This window comes from Coregonus clupeaformis, chromosome 12 (genome assembly GCF_020615455.1).
Source record: "Coregonus clupeaformis isolate EN_2021a chromosome 12, ASM2061545v1, whole genome shotgun sequence".
Classification (NCBI taxonomy): Eukaryota; Metazoa; Chordata; class Actinopteri; order Salmoniformes; family Salmonidae; genus Coregonus; species Coregonus clupeaformis.
The window spans coordinates 7,674,153-7,696,494 of NC_059203.1; the positions used below are offsets into that span (position 1 = coordinate 7,674,153).

The window sequence follows — 22,342 nt, forward strand, 5'->3', positions numbered from 1 at the left end:
AGTCCCTTTACTCTAAATCCTGTCTATGGACAGAGTACTTGGGTGAACCCGCTGGATGAGACTGGTAATAGTAGTAGCAGAGATTTGGGGAATTACTCCAACCCCCTAAACCCCCTATCTGAGGCTGGAAACAAGGCTAGTCTGAGGGAAAGGAAGTTGGATCTATCTAACTGGCTTGTTGGTCCCAAATGCTTTGATGCGAGCCCAGTCTCTAGAAATGAATGTGGTTATCTCTAAGTAGTCATACCAGAAAAGTAGTATTCTATGTCTGTCTGTCTGTCTGTCTGTCTGTCTGTCTGTCTGTCTGTCTGTCTGTCTGTCTGTCTGTCTGTCTGTCTGTCTGTCTGTCTGTCTGTCTGTCTGTCTGTCTGTCTGTCTGTCTGTCTGTCTGTCTGTCTGTCTGTCTGTCTGTCTGTCTGTCTGTCTGTCTGTCTGTCTGTCTCTCTCTCTCTCTCTCTCTCTCTCTCTCTCTCTCTCTCTCTCTCTCTCTCTCTCTCTCTCTCTCTCTCTCTCTCTCTCTCTCTCTCTCTCTCTCTCTCTCTCTCTCTCTCTCTCTCTCTCTCTCTCTCTCTCTCCTCAGTGATCAGCTCAGTGATCAGCTGTTGGGGTGAGACCCAGCTGCCTTGGTGTTAACTCAGTGATAGTCATCATCAGCATTTGCCACTTGAAAGGAGAGAAGAGGATGGTGGTGTTAAAACATTTAATTGTGGGTCAATTCAGACCATTGGATCCAACGCAAGCTCTTATAATGACAGATCTCTTTTTTTCTTGGTACTTCACTTCCTTCCTTGGTAAGGTTTAGATAATATTGGAGTATGATAAATCAAATCAAAGTTTATTGGTTGTGTACACATATTTGCAGATGTTATCGCACGTGCAGCGAAATGCTTGTGTTTCTAGCTCCAACAATGCAGTAATACCTAGCAATATATACGGAACACAAATAAAGTGTTGGTCCCATGTTTCATGAGCTGAAATAAAAGATCCCAGTCATTTTCAAAACACACAAAAATATTATTTATCTCAAATTTTGAGCACAAGTTATTTATATATCCCTGTTAGTGAGCATTTCTCCTTTGCCAGGATAATCTATCCACCTGACAGGTGTGGCATATCAATAAGCTGATTAAAAAGCATGAATATTACACACGTGCACCTTGTGCTGGGGACAATAAAAGGCCACTCTAAAATGTGCAGTTTTGTCACACAACATAATGCCACAGATGTCTCAAGTTTTGAGGGAGCGTGCAATTGGCATGCTGACTGCAGGAATGTCCACCAGAGCTGTTGCCGGAGAATTGAATGTTAATTTTTTCGACCATAAGCCGCCTCCAACGACAATTTAGAGAATTTGGCAGTACGTCCAACTGGCCTCACAACTGCAGACCACGTGTAACTTCACCTGCGGGATCATCTGAGATCAACTCTATGCGAAGGAGATGTGTCGTGCTGCAAGAGGCAACTGGTGGTCACACCAGATACTGACAGTTTTTTTGCTCCACGCCCCTACCTTTTTTTAAAGGTATCTGTGACCAACAGATGCATATCTGTATTCCCAGTCATGTGAAATCCAGATTAGGGCCTAATGAATTTATTTCAATTGACTGATTTCCTCATATGAACTGTAACTCAGTAAAATCTTTGAAATTGTTGCATGTTGCGTTTATATATATATATATTTTTTTGGGGGTCATTTAGCAGACGCTCTTATCCAGAGCGAGTTACAGTTAGTGAGTGCATACATTTTCATACTGGCCTCCCTTGGGAAACGAACCCACAACCCTGGCGTTGCAAGTGCCATGCTCTACCAACTGAGCTACAGGGGACTACACTGTATATATAAAAAAATAAGAATACACACATAATTCCGAAAAAAAAAGGAAGAAAGAAACTAAAAATATCAGAACGAGCAATGTCAGATAAGATCCTCTCAGGAAGTGCAACTATAAAACATATTTGAAATGACTTATTATAAACTGGGTGGTTCGAGCCCTTAATGCTGATTGGCTGACAGCCAAACATTTATTTTTACTGCTCTGATTACATTGGTAACCAGTTTATAATAGCAATAAGACACCTTGGGGGTTTGTGGTATATGGCCAATATACCACGGCTAAGGGCTGTATCCAGGCACTCCGCGTTGCGTCGTGCTTAAGAACAGCTCTTAGCCGTGGTATATTGGCCATATACCACACCCCCTTGTGCCTTATTGCTTAATTCACCCCTCCGGACATTAAGTATACACTATCGTTCATCCTGTTCTTTGATCGGGACCAAGGCACTGGTATGCTAATGCATGCTTTGGAAGGGAGTAAACCTGTTCTCCTCAACTAAAATGACCATGCAGAGGTACTACAGTCAAGTAAATGTTATCCATGGCATGTTCCCCAAGCTGGCCCCTATGTTTTTATTAGAGCATTAAAGAAACTAGGCCCTGGATCAGTTTATTGGGGAAAGGCTGAAACCCATATGAAGCAGCAACAGGCCTCAGACCAGTTGACCCGCTCTGCAGCTGTGAAGAGTGGGGATGCTGTCACTTACAGTTCCTCATAAAAGCCTGTGGAAAGGCCTTAAATACAGGTTGAGGGGTAATTGATACTCTTGTGTTTGTAAAGGGGTTGGGATTGTGTACTTGTATGTGGGGCTAAAGACGGGCAGCCAGGGAGAGGGGGAATCCAGGCCTAACATGCAGCATTGGGAGAGAAAGCTGTAGGCTGACTCCAAGAGGTAAAGGAGCAGAAAGACGACTGCATCTTCCTCAAACTGAGAAAGTTGTTCAGAGCCACCAGCTGTTTTTAGCAGCTTCACAAACTGTCTCAACTAGTTCTGTTTCGTTTTTTTACTTTCCTTTTTCCTCTTTGCTAACACACTGCAGAGGAGGCCTTTGAGGAAAAATAAACACATCTTGATTTAATTAATAACTCCCCCTCATTATACTGTTTCCCCTTTGAAATTAACCATAAATTAAGAATATTTCACCAGAAATACAACTATTATGTTGGGTTTGGTCGTCATTTTCCCTCTCTCTACATATTCAATGCAAAACAAATAAGCAAATTAGTAGCAGCAGTCGGACATTGTTAAACACTCCTAACACTAATTCTGGAAAGGAGCTTGGATAGCATTACAGCCTTAGAGCCGTGCAAGTGTTTGTAAGATTACGACGGCCCAAAATAGCCAAGATGGAAGTAATCTGGTTTGAGTCCATAAATAAACCTATCAATACCAAATCACCTCTCCAAAGGCGATAACTAATTGTGACTGACTTCACATAGTTAAATCAAGTATATATTTTGATTTGTAATGGGATACACTGATTTCATTCCGAAAGTGGAACTATTTATTTTGGTCCCAAACAGACCCCTAGGACCCAGTTGTTACAATGATATGCTTAGGCCTATACATCAATTTGTCTACATTGGCTTTGAAGTTGTTTTACTATGGTGTGAATATATACTGAACAAAAATATGCAACAATTTCAAAGATTTTGCTGAGTTACAGTTCATATAAGGAAATCAGTCAATTGAAATGAATTCATTAGGCCCTAATCTATGGATTTCACATGACTGGGCAGGGGCGGAGCCATGGGTGGGCCTGGGAGGGCATAGGCCCACCCACTTGGGTGCCAGTCCCACCCAATCAGAATGAGTTTTTCCCCCACAAATAGGGCTTTATTACAGACAGAAATAGTCCTCAACACCCCGGCCCCCCTCCGCACAGAAGAAGGTGGAGAAGCCGGATATGGAAGTCCTGGGCTGGCGTGGTTACACGTGGGCTGCAGTTGTGAGGCCAGTTGGACGTACTGCCAAATTCTCTAACACGATGTTGGAGGTTGCTTATGGTAAAGAAATGAACATTTAATTATCTGGCAACAGCTCTGATGGACATTCCTGCAGTCATCATGACAATTACACGCTCCCTCAGAACTTGAGACATCTGTGACAAAACTGGACATTTTTAGAGTGGCCTTTTATTGTCCCCAGCACAAGGTGCACCTGTGTAATGATCATGCTGTTTAATCAGCTTCTTGCTATGCCACACCTGTCAGGTGGATGGATTATCTTGACAAAGGCTAAAATGCTCACTAACAGGGATATAACCAGATTTGTGCACAACATTTGAGAGAAATTAGTTTTTTGTGCTTATGAAACATTTCTGGGAGCTTTTCAGTGTAGATTGAAAGTACAGAGTCAATTATGAATGGTTTTGTACCAACTATGTTCCAATAGCCTGGTGTTCAAAAACATTCTTGCCTGTCACCTTTCCTTCCTGTTCATTGATGTGGATGAGCTGAAAGGTGAAGCTATTGTTCACCTCTCAGTGGTCATGAAGAAAGTAGTCAAGGACAGGGAGATATTTCAGAGGCCTAGTAACAATGTGTTTTTTTGTAAATATCTGTTGATAAACTGCTTATAAACATTTGATAATCAAGCAGTATATAAAATGACCTTTTAGACTGCAGTGTATTGGGAAATAAGTGCTGTTCGATTACCTTACTCCAGTCCACACTAGTGTTCTGTAGGCCATAGGCTATGACCCTTCTCCATTCTTCTACATTATATTGGTAATTGTTATGCATTTTGTTTACAGTGGCTTATACCTCCAATACCCCACAGTCCTTATATTCCCTTTCTCCCTCTCTCTCTCTCTCTTAGATGATTGCCCGGGGACAGTTCATTCGGGGAAATGGTTCAATTTGCATGCAAATGATTCCAAAACACCAGTCATTCACACCGCTAATTATACCACCAACGTTAGGACGGGGACTTCCTGACATCACGGATGGTCATTAGCATTCGGCAGGGGAGGAGGTGGTGGTGCTGGCAAGGACAGCCAGGCACTTATTCAGCCAGGCACTCAAGCGAGCAAGTAGCTGCTCAGCGCTCACTGAAAGTCCCTATGGAACATTTTTGTACTTTCTAGTTTTCTGTTGCTGCATCCGAAAAGAATTGTTTTGGATTTGTTCGAAACGTACACATTTTATGCTATTGCATTTTGGTATTTGTGTTCAACCGCTTATTGCGTTTTTTCTATAGGTGTCGCTTTACTTCCAATAATCCGTGCGCTTGGTGGATGTGTTTGCGGAGCAGATTGACTAAAAGGCTCGCGGAGCGAAGGGGACGAATTGCGGCTTCGCACGGACCAGAGAGTGAGAGTGCAGGATATGTAAAACTGTGCCGCATGAATAGTAGGCTAGCCTAGACTATGAAAAGGCTTGCAATGATGAAAGTGTGTTTGAATACTAATATCACCGGAAGCAGAGCCATGCTCTCCCTCTCACCTACTTTGTAATAAGGTAAGCAAAGCCTACATTCTACGTTTTGCTCCATTATTTTGTATCAAGCTGTTATTGCGCAGCTGTTATTTCGGGTTTTAAACTGTGGTTTAGTTCAGTGATTCTGCCTTCATGTGCATTTTACCAGTAGGCCTATAGTCTCGTGAGTCTTCTCAAGTACCCCCCTGTGGATAGGCCAAGTCCCCCAGGGGTCCTAGTTACCCTGGTTGGGAACCACTGGTTTAGTTTACGAGAAGGAAATGACAAAAAGTGCCAGTTTGGGTGAACTGTTAGTGCTGTTGAAAGGTCGTGTTGAAAATGGGTTTGGTATTTTCTCACTGCAAGATAGGCTACATTTGATATTTTCTCACCACAAGATAGGCTACATTTGTTGCCTTTTGTGTTCTACAGTGTAGCCTATGTGGCTCTCATGGTGTGCTCGATTTAAACTAAAATCATATCAACATCAGTGGGCTATGAGTTGAAATGTATTTGACAATTAGGCATTCATTGCTAGTGCTACTACATTGGAACTTATCATTCTGTAATTTAAAACAAATTAAGTGTGCTCACATGCAGTAGTAGAAATCATCTCACTATCTTCACCTCTCACTCATAAGCTATCCTCTGTAATGGATGTGTTATTATCCCTTTTGTCTACCCTTCGTAATCAAGCTAACCTGTGCCTTTCAGTGTGATTAGTCTTTGTTGTGTTGCCTCTAATGATCTGGCCCTGGCCTGCCACAGGATTGATTGAGTCAGATAGGTCACTTTGGATTAGCATATGAACGGACTAACTGGGGAATAATTAATACTGGGACACTCCAGCAGCTGGATAAGAGTCCAGGGGTAACGGAGATATCAGGCTGTATTGCGCTGTAACCTCTAGACTACCGGTTGCCTCAGTTCATAGGCAACCAACCATCTATGTCTTGGTATGCAAAACAATGCCAGGTCAGTTTTTGACCATCCATTTTCAACACCATGAAATTGTTTAATTCAGTCCATTAGGCTACATTGTGTTTGTCAGCTTTTCAAACTTGCTGATCCTTTTACAGATGGGTTCCCCAATGACAGCTTGACAGTCTCTCTTGAGATTAGCTACAGTTCCATATGAGGACTGAGTCTCAGGAGCCTGAAAAACTTGCCCTCTCTGTGACTTGCCATGCATCTGGCACAGTAGCAGTTACAGAACAAGTAAACACTTATGAATAAGTAATATGATATTCTGGTATGAAGCTGCTGTAGCTGAAAAGCATCATGCTCAGTTAGATGTTACATCAATCTAATCCTCGCTCACTTCCTGCACTTACCACTCTAAACCTGCACAAATCACATAAAGAAACAGCGTAGAGAGATGACTGGCCTTTTTTCCCCAATCTACTTCTCTGAGACAAACTACATTATGCAATAAAGTGTCCAGTGTGTGTGTGGCTGCTTATCAGATTGTTTGTTGTCTTGTAGGTGCCTGTGTGTGTTGGAGAGAAAGAATGGTTTATGGATTATGATTTATTGCAGCAGGTGGGCGCAGGCCTAATCTCCATTAGATGGAACATATTGGATCGAGTCACCAGGAATTAGCTGCTAATAACAAACGCCTTTGTTGAGTTTGACTGCTCTTCTGAATGTTGTGCAGTTAAGTGATTAAAGCTGATCATACATGCTTCAAAAAACGACCAAATTAGGCCAAACAAAGACTAAATACTTTGTTACTGTTTCCTTTGACACAGTACCATTACATTCCTGAAAACCCTTGAACATGCAATCTTAATAACACTGAATGGAAATGTCCATCTGATCTCACAGAACAAAAGGCAGTTAAAAAATGGAGAAAGAATCTGTCCTCCTCTTTTCCAGAGAAAACAAAAGCAGCAGAAAAAAGAGAAATGTCTGCCTCCAGCTGTTCCTCAGAACCTCTCCTCTGGGCTGCCATTTAAACATGGTGTCTAATCTGTCCGGAATGATGCCATGAAAAGTGGCATTCGCTCTGGGAGCCACTCTGGAATGAGTCTGGGATGGGGGTCCTTTCGGAGACCATATCAAGACCTCTCAGCTCCATGGCTGTTTTTCAGGAAGACGAGGGTTGTGGATGTGTTGCACACTTTAGAGGAGGTGTTTACGAACCTGGATGACACCTTACCCTATGGCAGATGTACCTGTTAAATTTGGGTTAGTTAAATGAATGGCACCACCACTCAACCCAACATGTTGATTATTCCCTCAGTTGACAGAGGATTTGTACCAGTACCTCAGAGGATTTGTACTAGTCCGTAGGTGGTTGTTAAGAATTCTAGAGGGGTGAATAAATAATGCTTGATAAAATACAGTACATATCTCTAGTCTAGTTAGAACTTGTCTGTGTGTGGGTCAGTCTGTAGTTTCTTGGGCATTAGTTTCAATAGTGGATTTAGCCTGTGCTGTTGGTGTGTCGACTGACTGTGCAGTGTGTCAGCGTGTAGCTGTTTAACTTGGCTGTTGCCGGGGGGACGTGAGGGGCGATGCGATGATAAACACTGCGGTGGTGAATGATTGTCTGCTTACATCCGTCTCAGGGATTATTGTCCACTCGGATACCTTCCAGTCCGTAAAGGGTTCCTGCTGTGTTGTGCTGTGCTCTGGCCATGGACGGCCTGGCTTTATCTGCCCCAGGAGAGGAAAGGTCAGTCATGTTTAAAGGGGAAACAGTCTACTTAATTTACTTCATTCTCCTCCCTTTACTTTGTGGAGGTTTTTTAAGAGGCGTTGGTGATGTACTTGTATTACCAGAGCACTCAATCCCCCCTAATTGAAGTCATGTAGATGACCAGCGTAACATGGGATAGTGTTTCAGGCTGGAAGTTCCAGTCAAACAGAGGCTCAGGCCCTGGGCATATCTCTGCCAATTCTGAAGCAGGGAGATCAGATGTTTGAGAGGTGAATCACTGGACGATGGCCTCCATCTGGAGAGAGAGAGAGAGAGAGAGAGACTCATGGGTCCCACGGGACTCCAGCCCTCCTGCTCACATGTCCAGCTCAAAGACGAGGAGAACCATTGGCTTGGTGTTTGTAAGGCCTCTGTCGGTGTCAAAACAGAGACACTACTCTAACCAGGAATCCAGGCCCAATGTACTCCTCCAGGCTATATTTAATCCCTTATCGCTAATCCTGCTCTCCACTAAAAAGGCAGAATGAACCCACTAGCATCAAGAGGAGTGGGAGATGTGTGTGTAGCATATTTATTTTAATTTTTTAATGTTTCTTTTGGCGTGGTTTCCTGAATCATCTCTCGTGTGTGCTAACGTACATTCGGTGTGTGAGTATGTGTGTTTGTCTCCTGTTAATCACACATCCATTAGTCATGATGGGGAACTGCTGTATTGTAATGAGAGGACTCAGGATGCTTTAGCCCCAGGCTAGGTGTCCTACCTCTGGGATGGGTTGTTTAGTTATCCATTCTCCTCCACTGTACGGATGGACTGGTTGTCAGAGAGCTGATGACTTTGTCTGCAAGCCAAGGCCTGGCTCCATGTACTACTTACCGCTTCCATCAATATTAATAGATAAGATATCTTGGCGTTTCAGTGTATGTTGCTTTAATATTCATGTAGACTTCTCGCTGAAGCCAATCGCCTCCAGGAACTCAGGTAGATTGCCCTTGCCAAAGGATATTGAAGAAGCAGAGATCTGCCTTTTAGACATGTACTAGGCCCCAGACATGCATCACTAGTTTATTTAATAATTTTTAACATGTCAGAAAGCTGTCCACTAATGTAATTGGGGAATCCATCCGACCAAAACCATATGTAATTTTTTTGTTCTCAATAGTAATCAGCCACCTCTCTATTTCACTTCATAATGCTCATGGGAATAACTAGTTAATAACAACCCATTGCAGATACAAATGTTTAGTTCACCGTTTATAAAGGCAGAAACCTTAACCGGTTTGTTATTATGTCCTCACTTGCGTTACCTAGAGAATTGTGGGAGCTAGAATGTCTCTGAGATCCTTCTTCCTCGGTGAGACGCACGGCAGGAAGCCTTGACATGTGAACCCTGGCCCTTGAACTCTGGTGGAGTTTAGATATCACATGCTTCGTTGCTTTGCAATAGAAAACCCTCAAAACAAAGATAGACATCGGAAGAGTTCTGAACTCAACCCACATTTTGCCATACATACAAGACATAAGTCCTGGTTGGTTAGCAACAGTGTTTAATAACACTATTCACTTGGACATGTGTCCACTCTAAGCTTTGACTATGGATAACTCCTGAAGAGAAAAGTGTCTACTGTAACCTTTGATAACTCATCACTGACATCTTTTCTCTGTCCCTGCGTCCTGTAGGAAGATCTGTATCCACTGTAAGTGCAGGCGTGAGGAGCATGTGGTGACAGCCGTGCCTCTGGAGATGGAGAAGACCGTCACTAAGCTGATGTACGACTTCCAGAGGAACTCCACCTCAGACGACGACTCAGGCTGCGCACTGGAGGAGTATGCCTGGGTGCCCCCGGGGCTCAAACCTGAACAGGTATGAAAGATAGACACACACACACACACACCGGGGAGTATGGTTTGATTTCCCTATTCAATCTTCTCTGTGATGGATCAAAGTTTAACTCACCATCTTATGTTGTATGTGTGGTGTTCAAGTAAGCCGATTGGTTTACAAGGATTATATGATGCCAGGGGTTGAATTAATATCTAATTAATTCTGCTTGCAAACTGTTTACTCGTAATTTACGAGCCCGTTGTTGACTTTGTTAAGCTGGGAGATGCAGAAACAAGGTGTGCGTGTGTTGGAGTTTTTTTTATTGGACAATGAAACCTTTATACATGTGAGTTTCATTTTCTTGATGAACTGAAAGCAAGCCTTATTGCCTGTGCAATGGGGTGGTCAATACGCTGTTCTCGTCCCCATTTCAGTCGCGCAAGGCTGAGCACAGCCATTTTTCATCCCCAAAGGTCACGTGACCTCCAGTCAATTAAGCCACACTTTAAAAGCAGCACAACACTGGCCTGCCAAACTGGAGACCGAAGAGGATAGACTGACTGATAGCTTTCCAAAGCAGTAGGGCAATAAGACTGGCAATGTTACCGTTAAAGGAGAGGCTTTGCATTGAGGAAATAGGCTATAGTTTGTAGGATTTACTGCTGGTTGCATAATTATGTACATTGAATTTCCAGGTATACAGTTAAGCTCTTCCAAAACTGACATACAAGTCAGTCAAGTCATATAAATGTTTTTTTGACCTTGCACGGTGGGGGGAGGCTATCTATTGAGGTACTTTTCAATGCCCTGCCCAGCCACAGAGGGAGATGGTGAATACCACCAGTTAATCTGTAGAATCTGAGCTCCATCCAGGTTTAGGTTTCTCCTCAGGGACAGAGTTCCACTGCTCCATCTGGAGGAACCTGCTATTCAGTCTCAACTGGTGTCAAGTCACCATTCTGTAACTACGTATTTTAGCAGTCCACAAAGACTGTGGGAGCCATTCCATCAACCAGTGTTTCCATAATAACTACACATGATTTCCCCTTGCTCTGTAATGAACGTCTGGATTCATGCAGTAACACAATTGTATTTGCAATGTGAAACTGAAAGAATCTCAGCTGCATTTCAACTACAATAATCATGTTTTTATTGAGTTTTAAGTAATAGGGAACTGAGTTTCCTGAACATTGCTTTTACTCATTTTTATAAGACTGCCATTATTGACTGTACTGAGAAGTTATTGGTTCTGGTCTCAGGAAGGCCCAGCCAATATACACTCTCTCTCTCGATGTCAGAGCTAATAAAATGTCAGGAAGTTGCCAGGATACGGGAAGTTGAGGCCAAATATGTTACTAAAGTAGCCGTTACTGATGTCTCTCAGCTGTTGAAGAGGCAGATCACGCAGTGTCACAAGAGATAGGGAAGAATCTGCTTTTGTCATCCAAGAGGAAATTAAATCTTAAAGCTTTTATTATTTCAACCTTTACACTTACATTGAAGGAAACGGCAGCCTGTTAACATTTATTGTACTTTGGAATGGCAGTCCTCCCTTCTTGCCCATGTGTGGCAGGCTGTTGCAATGGTGTTTTGTTAAAGTGTGGTATGTCCAATAAACAATCACTGTTGCTTGTTATAGTGTGTCAGGACTGGTCTTTGGTTGTGTCCTAAACGCTGTCAGTCTCTCCAGTGAACAGAGATGAAAAAGAGCTGTGGGGGGAGGTTGGTTTCTAACATAAACCCTACCATTAGATTTACCCTTTAAAAGCCATATAGTCTCTGTACAATTAGAAAGCAGATTCAATCTGAGGCCATTTACACTGAATAAAAATATAAACGCAACATGTAAAGTGTTGGTCCCATGTTCCATGAGCTGAAATAAAAGATTCCAGAAATTTTCCATACGCACAAAAAGCATATTTCTCTCAAATTTTGTGCACAAATTTGTTTACATCCCTGTTAGTGAGCATTGCTCCTTTGCCAAGATAGAATTTGGCACTACGTCCAACCAGCCCCACAACCGCAGACCATGTGTAACCACGCCAGCCCAGGACCTCCACATCCGGCTTCTTCACCTGTGGGATCATCTAAGACCAGCCACCCCTGGACAGCTGATAAAACTGTGGGTTTGCACAACCGAAGAATTTCTGTCAGAAACCGTCTCAGGGAAGCTCATCTGCGTGCTTGTCATCCTCACCAGTGTCTTGACCTGACTGCAGTTCGGCTTCGTAACCGACTTCAGTGGGCAAATGCTCACCTTCAGTGGCCGCTGGCACACTGAACAAGTGTGCTCTTCATGGATGAATCCCGGTTTCAACTGTACTGGGCAGATGGTGTCGGACACATTTGACATTTTAGTCATTTAGCAGACGCTCTTATCCAGAGCGACTTACAGTTAGTGAGTGCATACATTTTCATACTTGCCCCCCGTAGGAAACAAACCCACAACCCTGGCGTTGCAAGCACCATGCTCTACCAACTGAGCTACAGGGGACTACACAAACACAATTACATTTTATCGATGGCAATTTGAATGCACAGAGAAACCGTGACGAGATTCTGAGGCCCATTGTCATGCTATTCATCCGCCACCATCACCTCATGTTTCAGCATGATAATGCTTGGCTCCATGTCGCAAGGATCTGTACACAATTCCTGGAAGTATAAAATGTCCAAGATCTTCCATGGTCTGCATACTCCCCAGACATTTCACCCATTGAGCATGTTTGGGATGCTCTCGATTGACTTGTACGACAGCGTGTTCCAGTTCCCGCCAATATCCATCAACTTCGCACAGCCATTGAAGAGGAGTGGGATAACATTCCACAGGCCACAATCAATAGCCTGATCAACTTTAAGCGAAGGAGATGTCGCGCTGCAGGAGGCAAATGGTGGTCACACCAGATACTGACTGGTTTTCTGATCCACGACCCTACCTTTTTTTAAGGTATCTGTGACCTAATTTATTTATTTAAATTGACTGATTTCTTTATATAAACTGTAACACAGTAAAATCTTAGAAATTGTTGCATGTTGCCTTTATATTTTTGTTCAGTGTAGTTTCTATGGCCCTAATTACTATTATTATCCCAATCTGCTCATCCTAACTGGCTCTGGGGAGGGGGGCTGGGTGTGCCCTGCTCCACACATCTACCACACAACAGTGTGGGCATCAAGAGTGTAATGGTCTGTTGTTGTTGGACGTGTGTTCAGTGATTTATCAGAGTTTGGATATCAGAGGCTTTCAATATCTATATTTTTCTGTATCCTTTGCAGTGAATAAATGCAGAAGGCTTTCTTCATTATTCAGGGATATATCCATATTGTTGTGGTGGCAGGCCCTTTGTACTGTACGCAAGGACAAAGCTGACAGGTTCCAGTCCAAAGATCCATTCATTAGATAGATGGGCCATTAAAATTGGCTACCTGTGGCCCTGTGGTCAGCACATATTAATTGCCTCTCCTGTACTTCTGGCCCCCTAATCTCTCCGTCTCTCTCTCTCTTTCCGTCCTCTGGCGCTCGATACTCCTGAAATCACAGCCATTGAAGAACACTGGTCCCGATTATGTTCTCCCCCCGTGTAACTCTGAAAGACTAATACATTTCACCAAGATGACATTCATTGTTGGCCAGCATAATGTAAAGAATGTAGCAGTCATTTTGAGATTAGCATTAAGCCTCTGTCTGGCAAACACACGGTTAATGACTGTAATGTGTGTGTGTGTGTGTGTGTGTGTGTTCCTGTGGTAGGGGGTTCACAATGTAGATATACATTTTCTTCCTTACTCATATAGCCTACAGGGTTCCAATAAATGTTAATTTGCCACTTGTGGGCCAATCTCTGTACCATGTCACTAGTATTAGTGGTAGTGGTGGCCTGACCAGCCCTGGTCTCTCTCCCGTCAGGTTCATCACTACTACAGCTCCCTGCCTGAGGACAAGGTGCCCTATGTGAACAGCCCAGGAGAGAAGCACCGCATCAAACAGCTCCTCCATCAGCTGCCCCCCCACGACAATGAGGTAAGACCCTTAGCCCTCCTCCCGTTTGCCCCCCGGGCACACAGATGTTGGGAAGGGGGCATTTGTCACCGGGACATCTTAACTCTCTAGTGTCTCTAACTCTGGATCATTTGTGTTTGTCTCTGCAGCCCTTCATTACATGTTGAATAATCTCTGTGTGTTTTCCAGGTGCGTTACTGTAACACTTTGGACGATGAGGAGAAGAGGGAGCTCAAACTCTTCAGTAACCAACGGAAACGGGAGAATCTGGGCCGCGGCAATGTGAGACCATTTCCCGTGACGATGACTGGAGCGATCTGTGAGCAGGTACAGTAACTCCAGCGGGACTGGGACTGGTTCACACACAGGCCCTCACATGAGAAGGTCAGATGGAGGACAGACACATAGTAGAGGCTATACAGGTGTGGCCATAGTTGGATAGATATGATAGAAATACGCGTATAGCCATCTCTCACACGAAAAACACATTACAAAAGTAATCAAAGAAAATACTGTAAAGGCAAAGGACTCACCTTTCTTTTGTGGTAGAACCCAGTGACATTTCTGTCTTTTATTGTGATTCACCACGTGAAGAGCTCAGCTGACATTTAAAAGAAGCTGATAAAATGGAGCCTCACATTCAAGTCATGACCCAGCCTCTCAACTGTGGTAGATTTGCCTGCCTGCCTTTCTGTGTTTTCCCTCCTCATCTCTCCCAATAGCTTGGCCAGAACAGATGTCACACTGACACACTAATGGCTTATAGGCTCCTTGATGCTGTGTTTTTGATCCTAACTCTTCACCTTATGTTATACTGTACCTTGGAACGTACATTCCAGATTAGATCTCCTGAAGGTACATCGCAGTCTAGATAAACAAATCTTGATTTAGCTTTAGTCTACAGCTTTAAGACATGGAGCCAATATTATATGAGATGAAAAGCACATTGTTTTCATTCAGAAACACACTCAGCCCCCAGTCATTCCCTTACAGACCTGAGGCAGTTCTGCAATGCTCTGTTATGTTTCTGCCCTGTTTGTATCCACATTTTACTCGCTGAGTTTCTTGCTAAGCAGACAACCACAGGAGTGAGTGTGTGAGGGAGTAGATTGTTCTAAGAGTCTGTATTGATTTAATCCCCTCCCCCGGCTGACCTCTATGCGTAGCAGGTCTGTGTGCCAGTTAGCAGGTCTGTGTGCCAGTTAGGTAACCTGATTTGTAATTCTCTTCTCTCCCTTTCTGTCTCTGTCCCACCTCTCTAAATTTCCCTCTCTGTCTCCTTCACTCACTCTCCCCCTCCTTTTCTCCCCTCCCTACCATTCCCACTCCCTGTACCTTTCTCTTCTTCAAATCTTCCTCTCCCCTCTTCAAATCTTCCTCTCCCCTCTTCAAATCTTCCTCTCTCCTCTTCAAATATTCCTCTCCCCTCTTCAAATCTTCCTCTCCCCTCTTCAAATATTCCTCTCCCCTCTTCAAATCTTCCTCTCTCCTCTTCAAATCTTCCTCTCCCCTCTTCAAATATTCCTCTCCCCTCTTCAAATCTTCCTCTCTCCTCTTCAAATCTTCCTCTCTCCTCTTCAAATCTTCCTCTCCCCTCTTCAAATCTTCCTCTCCCCTCTTCAAATCTTCCTCTCCCCTCTTCAAATCTTCCTCTCCCCTCTTCAAATATTCCTCTCCCCTCTTCAAATCTTCCTCTCCCCTCTTCAAATCTTCCTCTCTCCTCTTCAAATCTTCCTCTCCCCTCGTCAAATCTTCCTCTCCCCTCTTCAAATCTTCCTCTCTCGTCTTCAAATCTTCCTCTCTCTGCTCCCTTTTTCTTTCCTCTCCCATCTCTCTCTCCTCCCCATCTCTCTCCTCCCCATCTCTCTCCTCCACCATCGCTCTCTTTCTATCTCCTAGTGTGGAGGGCAGATAAACGGAGGTGACATTGCAGTGTTTGCGTCGCGGGCAGGACACGGCGTGTGTTGGCACCCTGGCTGCTTCGTGTGCAGCATGTGTGATGAGCTGCTGGTGGACCTCATCTACTTCTACCAGGAAGGGAAGATCTACTGTGGTCGGCACCACGCAGAGAGACTCAAACCACGCTGCTCCGCCTGTGACGAGGTAGGAGCAGACCCTGCTAAACACACACAAATCAAATCAAATTTGATTGGTCACATGCGCCGAATACAACCAGTGTAGACTTTACAGTGAAATGTTTACTTACGAGCCCATTCCCAAAAGAGTTAAAAAGTAAGACAAATATTTGCTAAATAAAAAATCTATAGTAACACAATAAAAGCAATAACGATGCTATATACAAGGAGTACCAGTACAGAGTCAATGTGCAGGGGTACAAGGTAGTTGAAGTAATTGAGGTAATACAGTATGTACAGTGCATTCTGAAAGTATTCAGACCCCTTGACTTTTTCCACATTTTGTTACGTTACAACCTTATTCTAAAATTGATTAAATAGTTTTTTTCCCTCATCAATCTACTCACAATACCCCATAATGACAAAGCAAAAACAGGTTTTTAGAAATTTTTGGCACACCTGTATTTGGGGAGTTTCTCCCATTCCTCTCTGCAGATCCTCTCAAGCTCTGTCAGGTTGGATGGGGAGCGTTGCTGCACAGCTATTTCTTCAACCTCATGGCTTGATTTTTGCTCTGAAATTCACTGTCAACTGTGGGACCTTATATAGACAGGTGTGTGGCTTTCTACAGACGGAGAGAGGAAAGAGAGGAGAGAGGGATGAGGAATGTGCAAATCATGTCCAATCAATTGAATTAACCACAGGTGGACACCAATCAAGCTGTAGAAACATCTCAATGATGATCAATGGAAACAGGATGCACCTGAGCTCAATTTTGAGTCTCATAGCAAAGGATATATATATATATATATATTTTTTGTAGATATATACATTTGCAAACATTTCTAAAAGCCTGTTTTCGCTTTGTCATTATGGGGTATTGTGTGTAGATTGCTGAGGATTATTTTGATTTTAAATCCATTTTAGAATAAGGCTGTAACGTAACAAAATGTGGAAAAAGTCAAGGGGTCTGAATACTTTAAGGAAGGCACTGTGGTTGTGTGTGTGTGTGAGCGTATGTAGTGTGTTGGAGTGTCAGTGTAGTATGTGTGGGTAGAGTCTAGTGAGTGTGCATAGAGCCAGTGCAAGGGAGTCAGTGCAAAACAATTAAGATAAATAAATAATAGAGGGGGTCAATGTAAATAGTCCGGGTAGACATTTGATTAACTGTTCAGTAGTCTTATGGCTTTGGGGTTGAAGCTGTTCAGGTGCCTTTTGGTCACAGACTTGGCGCTCCGGTACTGCTTGCCGTGCAGAGAGAACAGTCTATGACTTGGGTGGCTGAAGTCTTTGACCATTTTTAGGGCATTCCTCAGACACCGCCTGGTATAGAGGTCCTGGATGGCAGGGAGTTCGGCCCCAGTGATGTACTGGGTCGTACGCACTACCCTCTGTAGCGCCTTGCAGTTGGAATGCTGAGCAAATGCCATACCAAACGGTGATGCAGCCAGTCAAGATGCTCTCAATGGTGCAGCTGTAAAACCTTTTGAGAATCTGAGGGCCCATGCCAAATCTTTTCAGCCTCCTGAGAGCGAAGAGGCATTGTCGTGCCCTCATCACGACTATGTTGATGTTTTTGGACCATGATAGGTCCTTAGTGATGTGGACACTGAGGAACTTGAAGCTCTCGACCCGCTCCACTACAGCCCGTCGATGTGAATGTGGGTGTGTTCTGCCCTCCATTTCCTGTAGTCCACAATAAGCGCCTTTGTCTTGCTCACGTTGAGGTAGAGGTTGTTATCCTGGCACCACACTTCCAGGTCTCTGACCTACTCCCTATATGCTGTCTCATCGTTGTCGGTGATCAGGCCTACCACCGTTGTCGTCGGGAAACTTAATGATGGTGTTGGAGTCGTGCGCTGCCACACAGTCGTCGGTGAACAAAGCATATGTGCCCATGTATGCTGATGATTCAACCATATACGCATCAGCAACCACAGCTAATGAAGTCACTGAAACCCTTAACAAAGAGTTGCAGTCTGTTTTGTAATGGGTGACCAGTAATAAACTGATCCTGAACATCTCTAAAACTAAGAGCATTGTATTTGGTGCAAATCATTCCCTAAATTGTAGACCTCAGCTGAATCTGGTAATGAATGGCGTGGCTGTTGAACAAGTTGAGGAGACTAAATTACTTGGTGTTACCTTAGATTGTAAACTGTCATGGTCAAAACCTATAGATTCAATGGTTATAAAGATGGGGATAGGTCAGTCTGTAATAAAGAGGTGGTCTGCTTTTTTGACACCAAACTCCAAGAAGCAAGTCCTGCAGGCTCTAGTTTTATTTTATCTTGATTATTGTCCAGTCATATGGTCAAGTGCTGCAAAGAAAATATGCAGCTGGCCCAGAACAGAGCCACACGTCTTGCTCTTCATTGTAATCAGAGGTCTTATATTAATACTATGCATGCCAGTCTCTCTTGGATTGAGGAAAGACTGACTGTGTCACTTCTTGGTTTTATAAGAAACATTAATGTGTTGGAAATTCCAAATTGTTTGCATAGTCAACTTACTCACAGCACTGACACACAGACTTACCCCACCAGACATGCCACCAGGGGCCTTTTCACAGTTCCCATGTCCAGAACAAATTCAAGGAAACATACAGTATTATACAGAGCCATCTTATATAGCACAAGTGAACAGCAAACCTGGTTTCAAAAAACAAATAAAGCAACACCTCACGGCACAACACCTCTCCTCCATGTGACCTACTTGTTGTGTGTATGTACTGACATGTATGTGTAACTGATAGATGCACACACACACACTACATGTTCATGTTTTAAAATGTACAGTAGCAGTCAAAAGTTTGGACACACCTACTCATTCAAGGGTTTTTCTTTATTTGTACTATTTTCTACATTGTAGAATTCAAAACTATGAAATAACACATATGGAATCATGTAGTAACCAAAAAAGTGTTAAACAAATATTTTAAATTTGAGATTCTTCAAATAGCCTCCCTTTGCCTTGATGACATCATTGCACACTCTTGGCATTCTCTCAACCAGCTTCACCTGGAATGCTTTTCCAACAGTCTTGAAGGAGGTCTCACATATGCTTAGCACTTGTTGGCTACTTTGGGTCTTCCATTCCTGTGGTGGTCCTCATGAGAGCCAGTTTCATCATAGCGCTTGATGGTTTTTGCGACTGCACTTGAAGAAACTTTCAAAGTTCTTGAAATGGTCCGTATTGACTGACCTTCATGTCTTAAAATAATGATGGACTGTCATCTCTCTTTGCTTATTTGAGCTGTTCTTGCCATAATATGGACTTGGTCTTTTACCAAATAGGGCTATCTTCTGTATACCCCCCTACCTTGTCACAACACAACTGATTGGCTCAAACGCATTAAGAAGGAAAGACATTCCACTTTTAAGAAGGCACACCTGTTAATTGAAATGCATTCCAGGTGACTACCTCATGAAGCTGGTTGAGAGAATGCCAAGAGTGTGCAAAGCTGTCATCAAGGCAAAGGGTGGCTATTTGAAGAATCTCAAATATAAAATATATTTTGATTCATTTAACACTTTTTTGGTTACTACATGATTCCATATGTGTTATTTAATAGTTTCGATGTCTTAGGCTTTCCCATACTCATCCACACATATAACAGAAGTACAACAAATAGTATATTGACTACTATAAGTGCTAGTGACACTAACTGCCATGCAAAACACAATAGATGATTTAGACATGGGTAAACAGAGGAGGCCTATATGGTGTCTTGAAATACACTGCTATAACATGGGAATAATTCAACATTGATTTTCATTAGATCTCCATACACATGATCCCAAAGAGTGGACAGTGTGGATGGTGTAATACAGTAGGACAGTGTCTGTCAGTATGGGGGAGGAATAGGGAGAGGAAGAGGGCTACAGGCAGCGAGGCCTTGAAGTCTTTGCCCTGTCATTCTCTGTAATTGGGTGAGCAGGGCCTTGCCTCAGAGAAAAAGCAGCATGATAAATGATACGTTCCTCATCCCTCTCTCCTCTCTTTCCTCTCTCCGTCTGTAGATCATCTTTGCGGATGAGTGCACAGAGGCAGAGGGTAGGCACTGGCACATGAAGCACTTCTGCTGTTTCGAGTGTGAGACGGTGCTGGGCGGCCAGCGCTACATCATGAAGGAGGGCCGTCCCTACTGCTGCAGCTGTTTCGAGTCCCTCTACGCAGAGTACTGTGACTCCTGTGGGGAACACATCGGTATGCCACGCACCCACCCCATCCATCAGAGCCAACGCACAAACCCTACTGTAGAGCGCTAGAGCACTGGCACACGTAAAGCAAGACAAATGGGACGCTATTTCAGCTGCAAAATTTCAGTAATGTTAAGAGAGAACAGAGGAATGACCTGGATTTAGCCTGGAGAAACATTTCAGGGAGAAATATGCATGGCTGCAGAGATGACCTGCTTTCAGTAGAATTGAACTGTGTCTATGATTTAACTCAACACTGGCATGCAGATACCCCAAGGCACGGATACAGGTAGTGTCTTTTAAAACAGACTAGATGAACTTAACACTGTTTTCACAAAGGGGAAAAAGATCAGTGGGTGAACAATTTAAAATGTATATAGTAGATAAACAGTTTCATACATTTTCAGAAGGTAATTTTCTATATGTTAACCAAACCCGTTCTGAGCAGGACTACTTTTCACAGGGTAAACCTAGCGACTTATCACCAGTTGGCCCAGTGCCATCTCTGTGCTATTCTCTCAGTCCAGAGAGCCGCTGGCTTATCCCTCAACAGGATCCCCAGCTGTGATCTGGCACGGCCCTCAGCAAACAGACATGCAGCTCTGTCATTATTTGTTATACAGGATACAGAAAGTATTTGAGTAATACTGATTATAAATGGAAACCATCAGAAACCATTTGAAACCAGATGGCAGCCATTAACCGAGGACTGTTCTCACCGGCAACTGCAAACATACTTAAAATGCAATGCATGGTACATAATGAGTTTACCCCTAAACTCAGCTAAGTGTTGTAGCCCCAGGGCCTTTCTTCACTCAAGTTTACTTATAATTTCCTACTCATTTCCTATTAAAATGGAGTTGGAAAATGTTCCAGTTTATGGACGATATCTATATCTTTTGATAAGGGAGTTCTCCCTCTAGAATATTTAGCTGATGTTTTGTATTTGATTAGCCTTAATTTGCCTTGCTGCTTATAGCACTTTATCTTTCACATTCCCCACCTACAATATCTCCACAATGATTAGTCTTGATGGTTCTCTGTTGCAGGCATTGACTCATTACAGAGCAAAAGAGTAAAGATTATTGGGTCCTTCTCATAAAAATGTTGGCTTATAAGTGTTTTCCCCTCTGTCCCTCAGGCATTGACCAGGGCCAGATGACATATGATGGTCAGCACTGGCACGCCACAGAGGGCTGTTTCTGCTGTGCCCGCTGTAAGAGCTCCCTCTTAGGTCGCCCCTTCCTGCCCAAACAGGGACAGATCTTCTGCTCGCGCTCCTGCAGCCTGGGGGAGGAGCCTAACGGGTCAGACTCCTCAGACTCTGCCTTCCAGAGCGCACGCTCCACTCGAGAGTCCCGCCGCAGCTCCAAGGCTGGAAAGAACGGGGGGCAGGCGGGGAGGTTTTCGGGTGAGGTGGACCCTCTCTCCTTACAGATGGACTTGCTGAGTCTGTCCAGCCAGACGCCCAGTTTGACCCGCGAGCCGCCGGCATGGCAGAGCCAGGGACAGGGGGGTGACACGTACCCCTACGAGGGCCGATCAGACCACACAGCAACACCCACCCCACTCCATCTGCCCAGCCAATGCAACGTCAGGACTGCATATAATTCCACCTCCCCCGGGCAGGGCAACCAACCAAACCACAGGTCCAAGGAGACAGGTGTCACCAAGAGGCTGCCCATCTCAGCCCTGAAGGGCCGCTCTATGAATGAGAACTGGTTCCATCAAGGTTCAGGGGACTACTACCCCCCCAAACTGAAACCCCAGCAAAGCTTTGACGTACCCCACAGCTCGTCACACCACAACGGCTTTTCTGATAAGCGCTCAGTCAGTCTGCATGTGTTCCAGAGGGAGAACCAGAGGGAGAGGGAGAACCAGAGGGACAGGGAGAGGGAGAACCAGAGGGACAGGGAGAGGGAGAACCAGAGGGACAGGGAGAGGGAGGTGGGGCTTCCCCAGCTGGGACGCAGCAGGAACCCCATCAGCGCACTTAGCTTCACGGAGCAGCTCACTCCCGTAGAGCAGACACCCAGGGGTTCTATGGAGTCACTGGCCCTGTCCAACGCTACAGGTAACTCTTCCAAATTCACCATAGCGGGAAGATTAATTAATGTGATTGTATTTGAAGCAATATACTGTATTTAATTGCTTAGGACATTTATTTCTCACAGAATACTGCAACCTATCCAGAGGCAATTACATACTGTATGCCTTTCTCATAAGAGTGTAATGTCTATTATGTCAATGGATATGAGATTTATTGACGTAATAATGATAATAATGAGGATAACTGATGAAGTTGACCACTGACTAACCCCC

The 22,342-nt window shown here is 43.9% G+C and overlaps 1 protein-coding gene across 3 annotated transcripts in view; it reads left to right on the forward strand.

Annotated features, from left to right (window-relative positions):
- LOC123492031 (prickle-like protein 2) overlaps window positions 1-22,342 on the forward strand; it is a 105,220-nt gene that overhangs the window by 81,323 nt on the left and 1,555 nt on the right. For 2 of the 3 annotated variants that reach the window (XM_045223682.1, XM_045223684.1), the window contains 6 exons: window positions 9,599-9,782; window positions 13,651-13,764; window positions 13,933-14,070; window positions 15,643-15,846; window positions 19,841-20,027; window positions 21,162-22,094. In XM_045223682.1, coding sequence (XP_045079617.1) covers window positions 9,599-9,782; window positions 13,651-13,764; window positions 13,933-14,070; window positions 15,643-15,846; window positions 19,841-20,027; window positions 21,162-22,094 — 1,760 coding nt within the window. Of the gene's footprint in view, window positions 1-4,717; window positions 5,298-9,598; window positions 9,783-13,650; window positions 13,765-13,932; window positions 14,071-15,642; window positions 15,847-19,840; window positions 20,028-21,161; window positions 22,095-22,342 lie in introns of those variants that run through there. The other variant, XM_045223683.1, reaches the window with a different exon arrangement.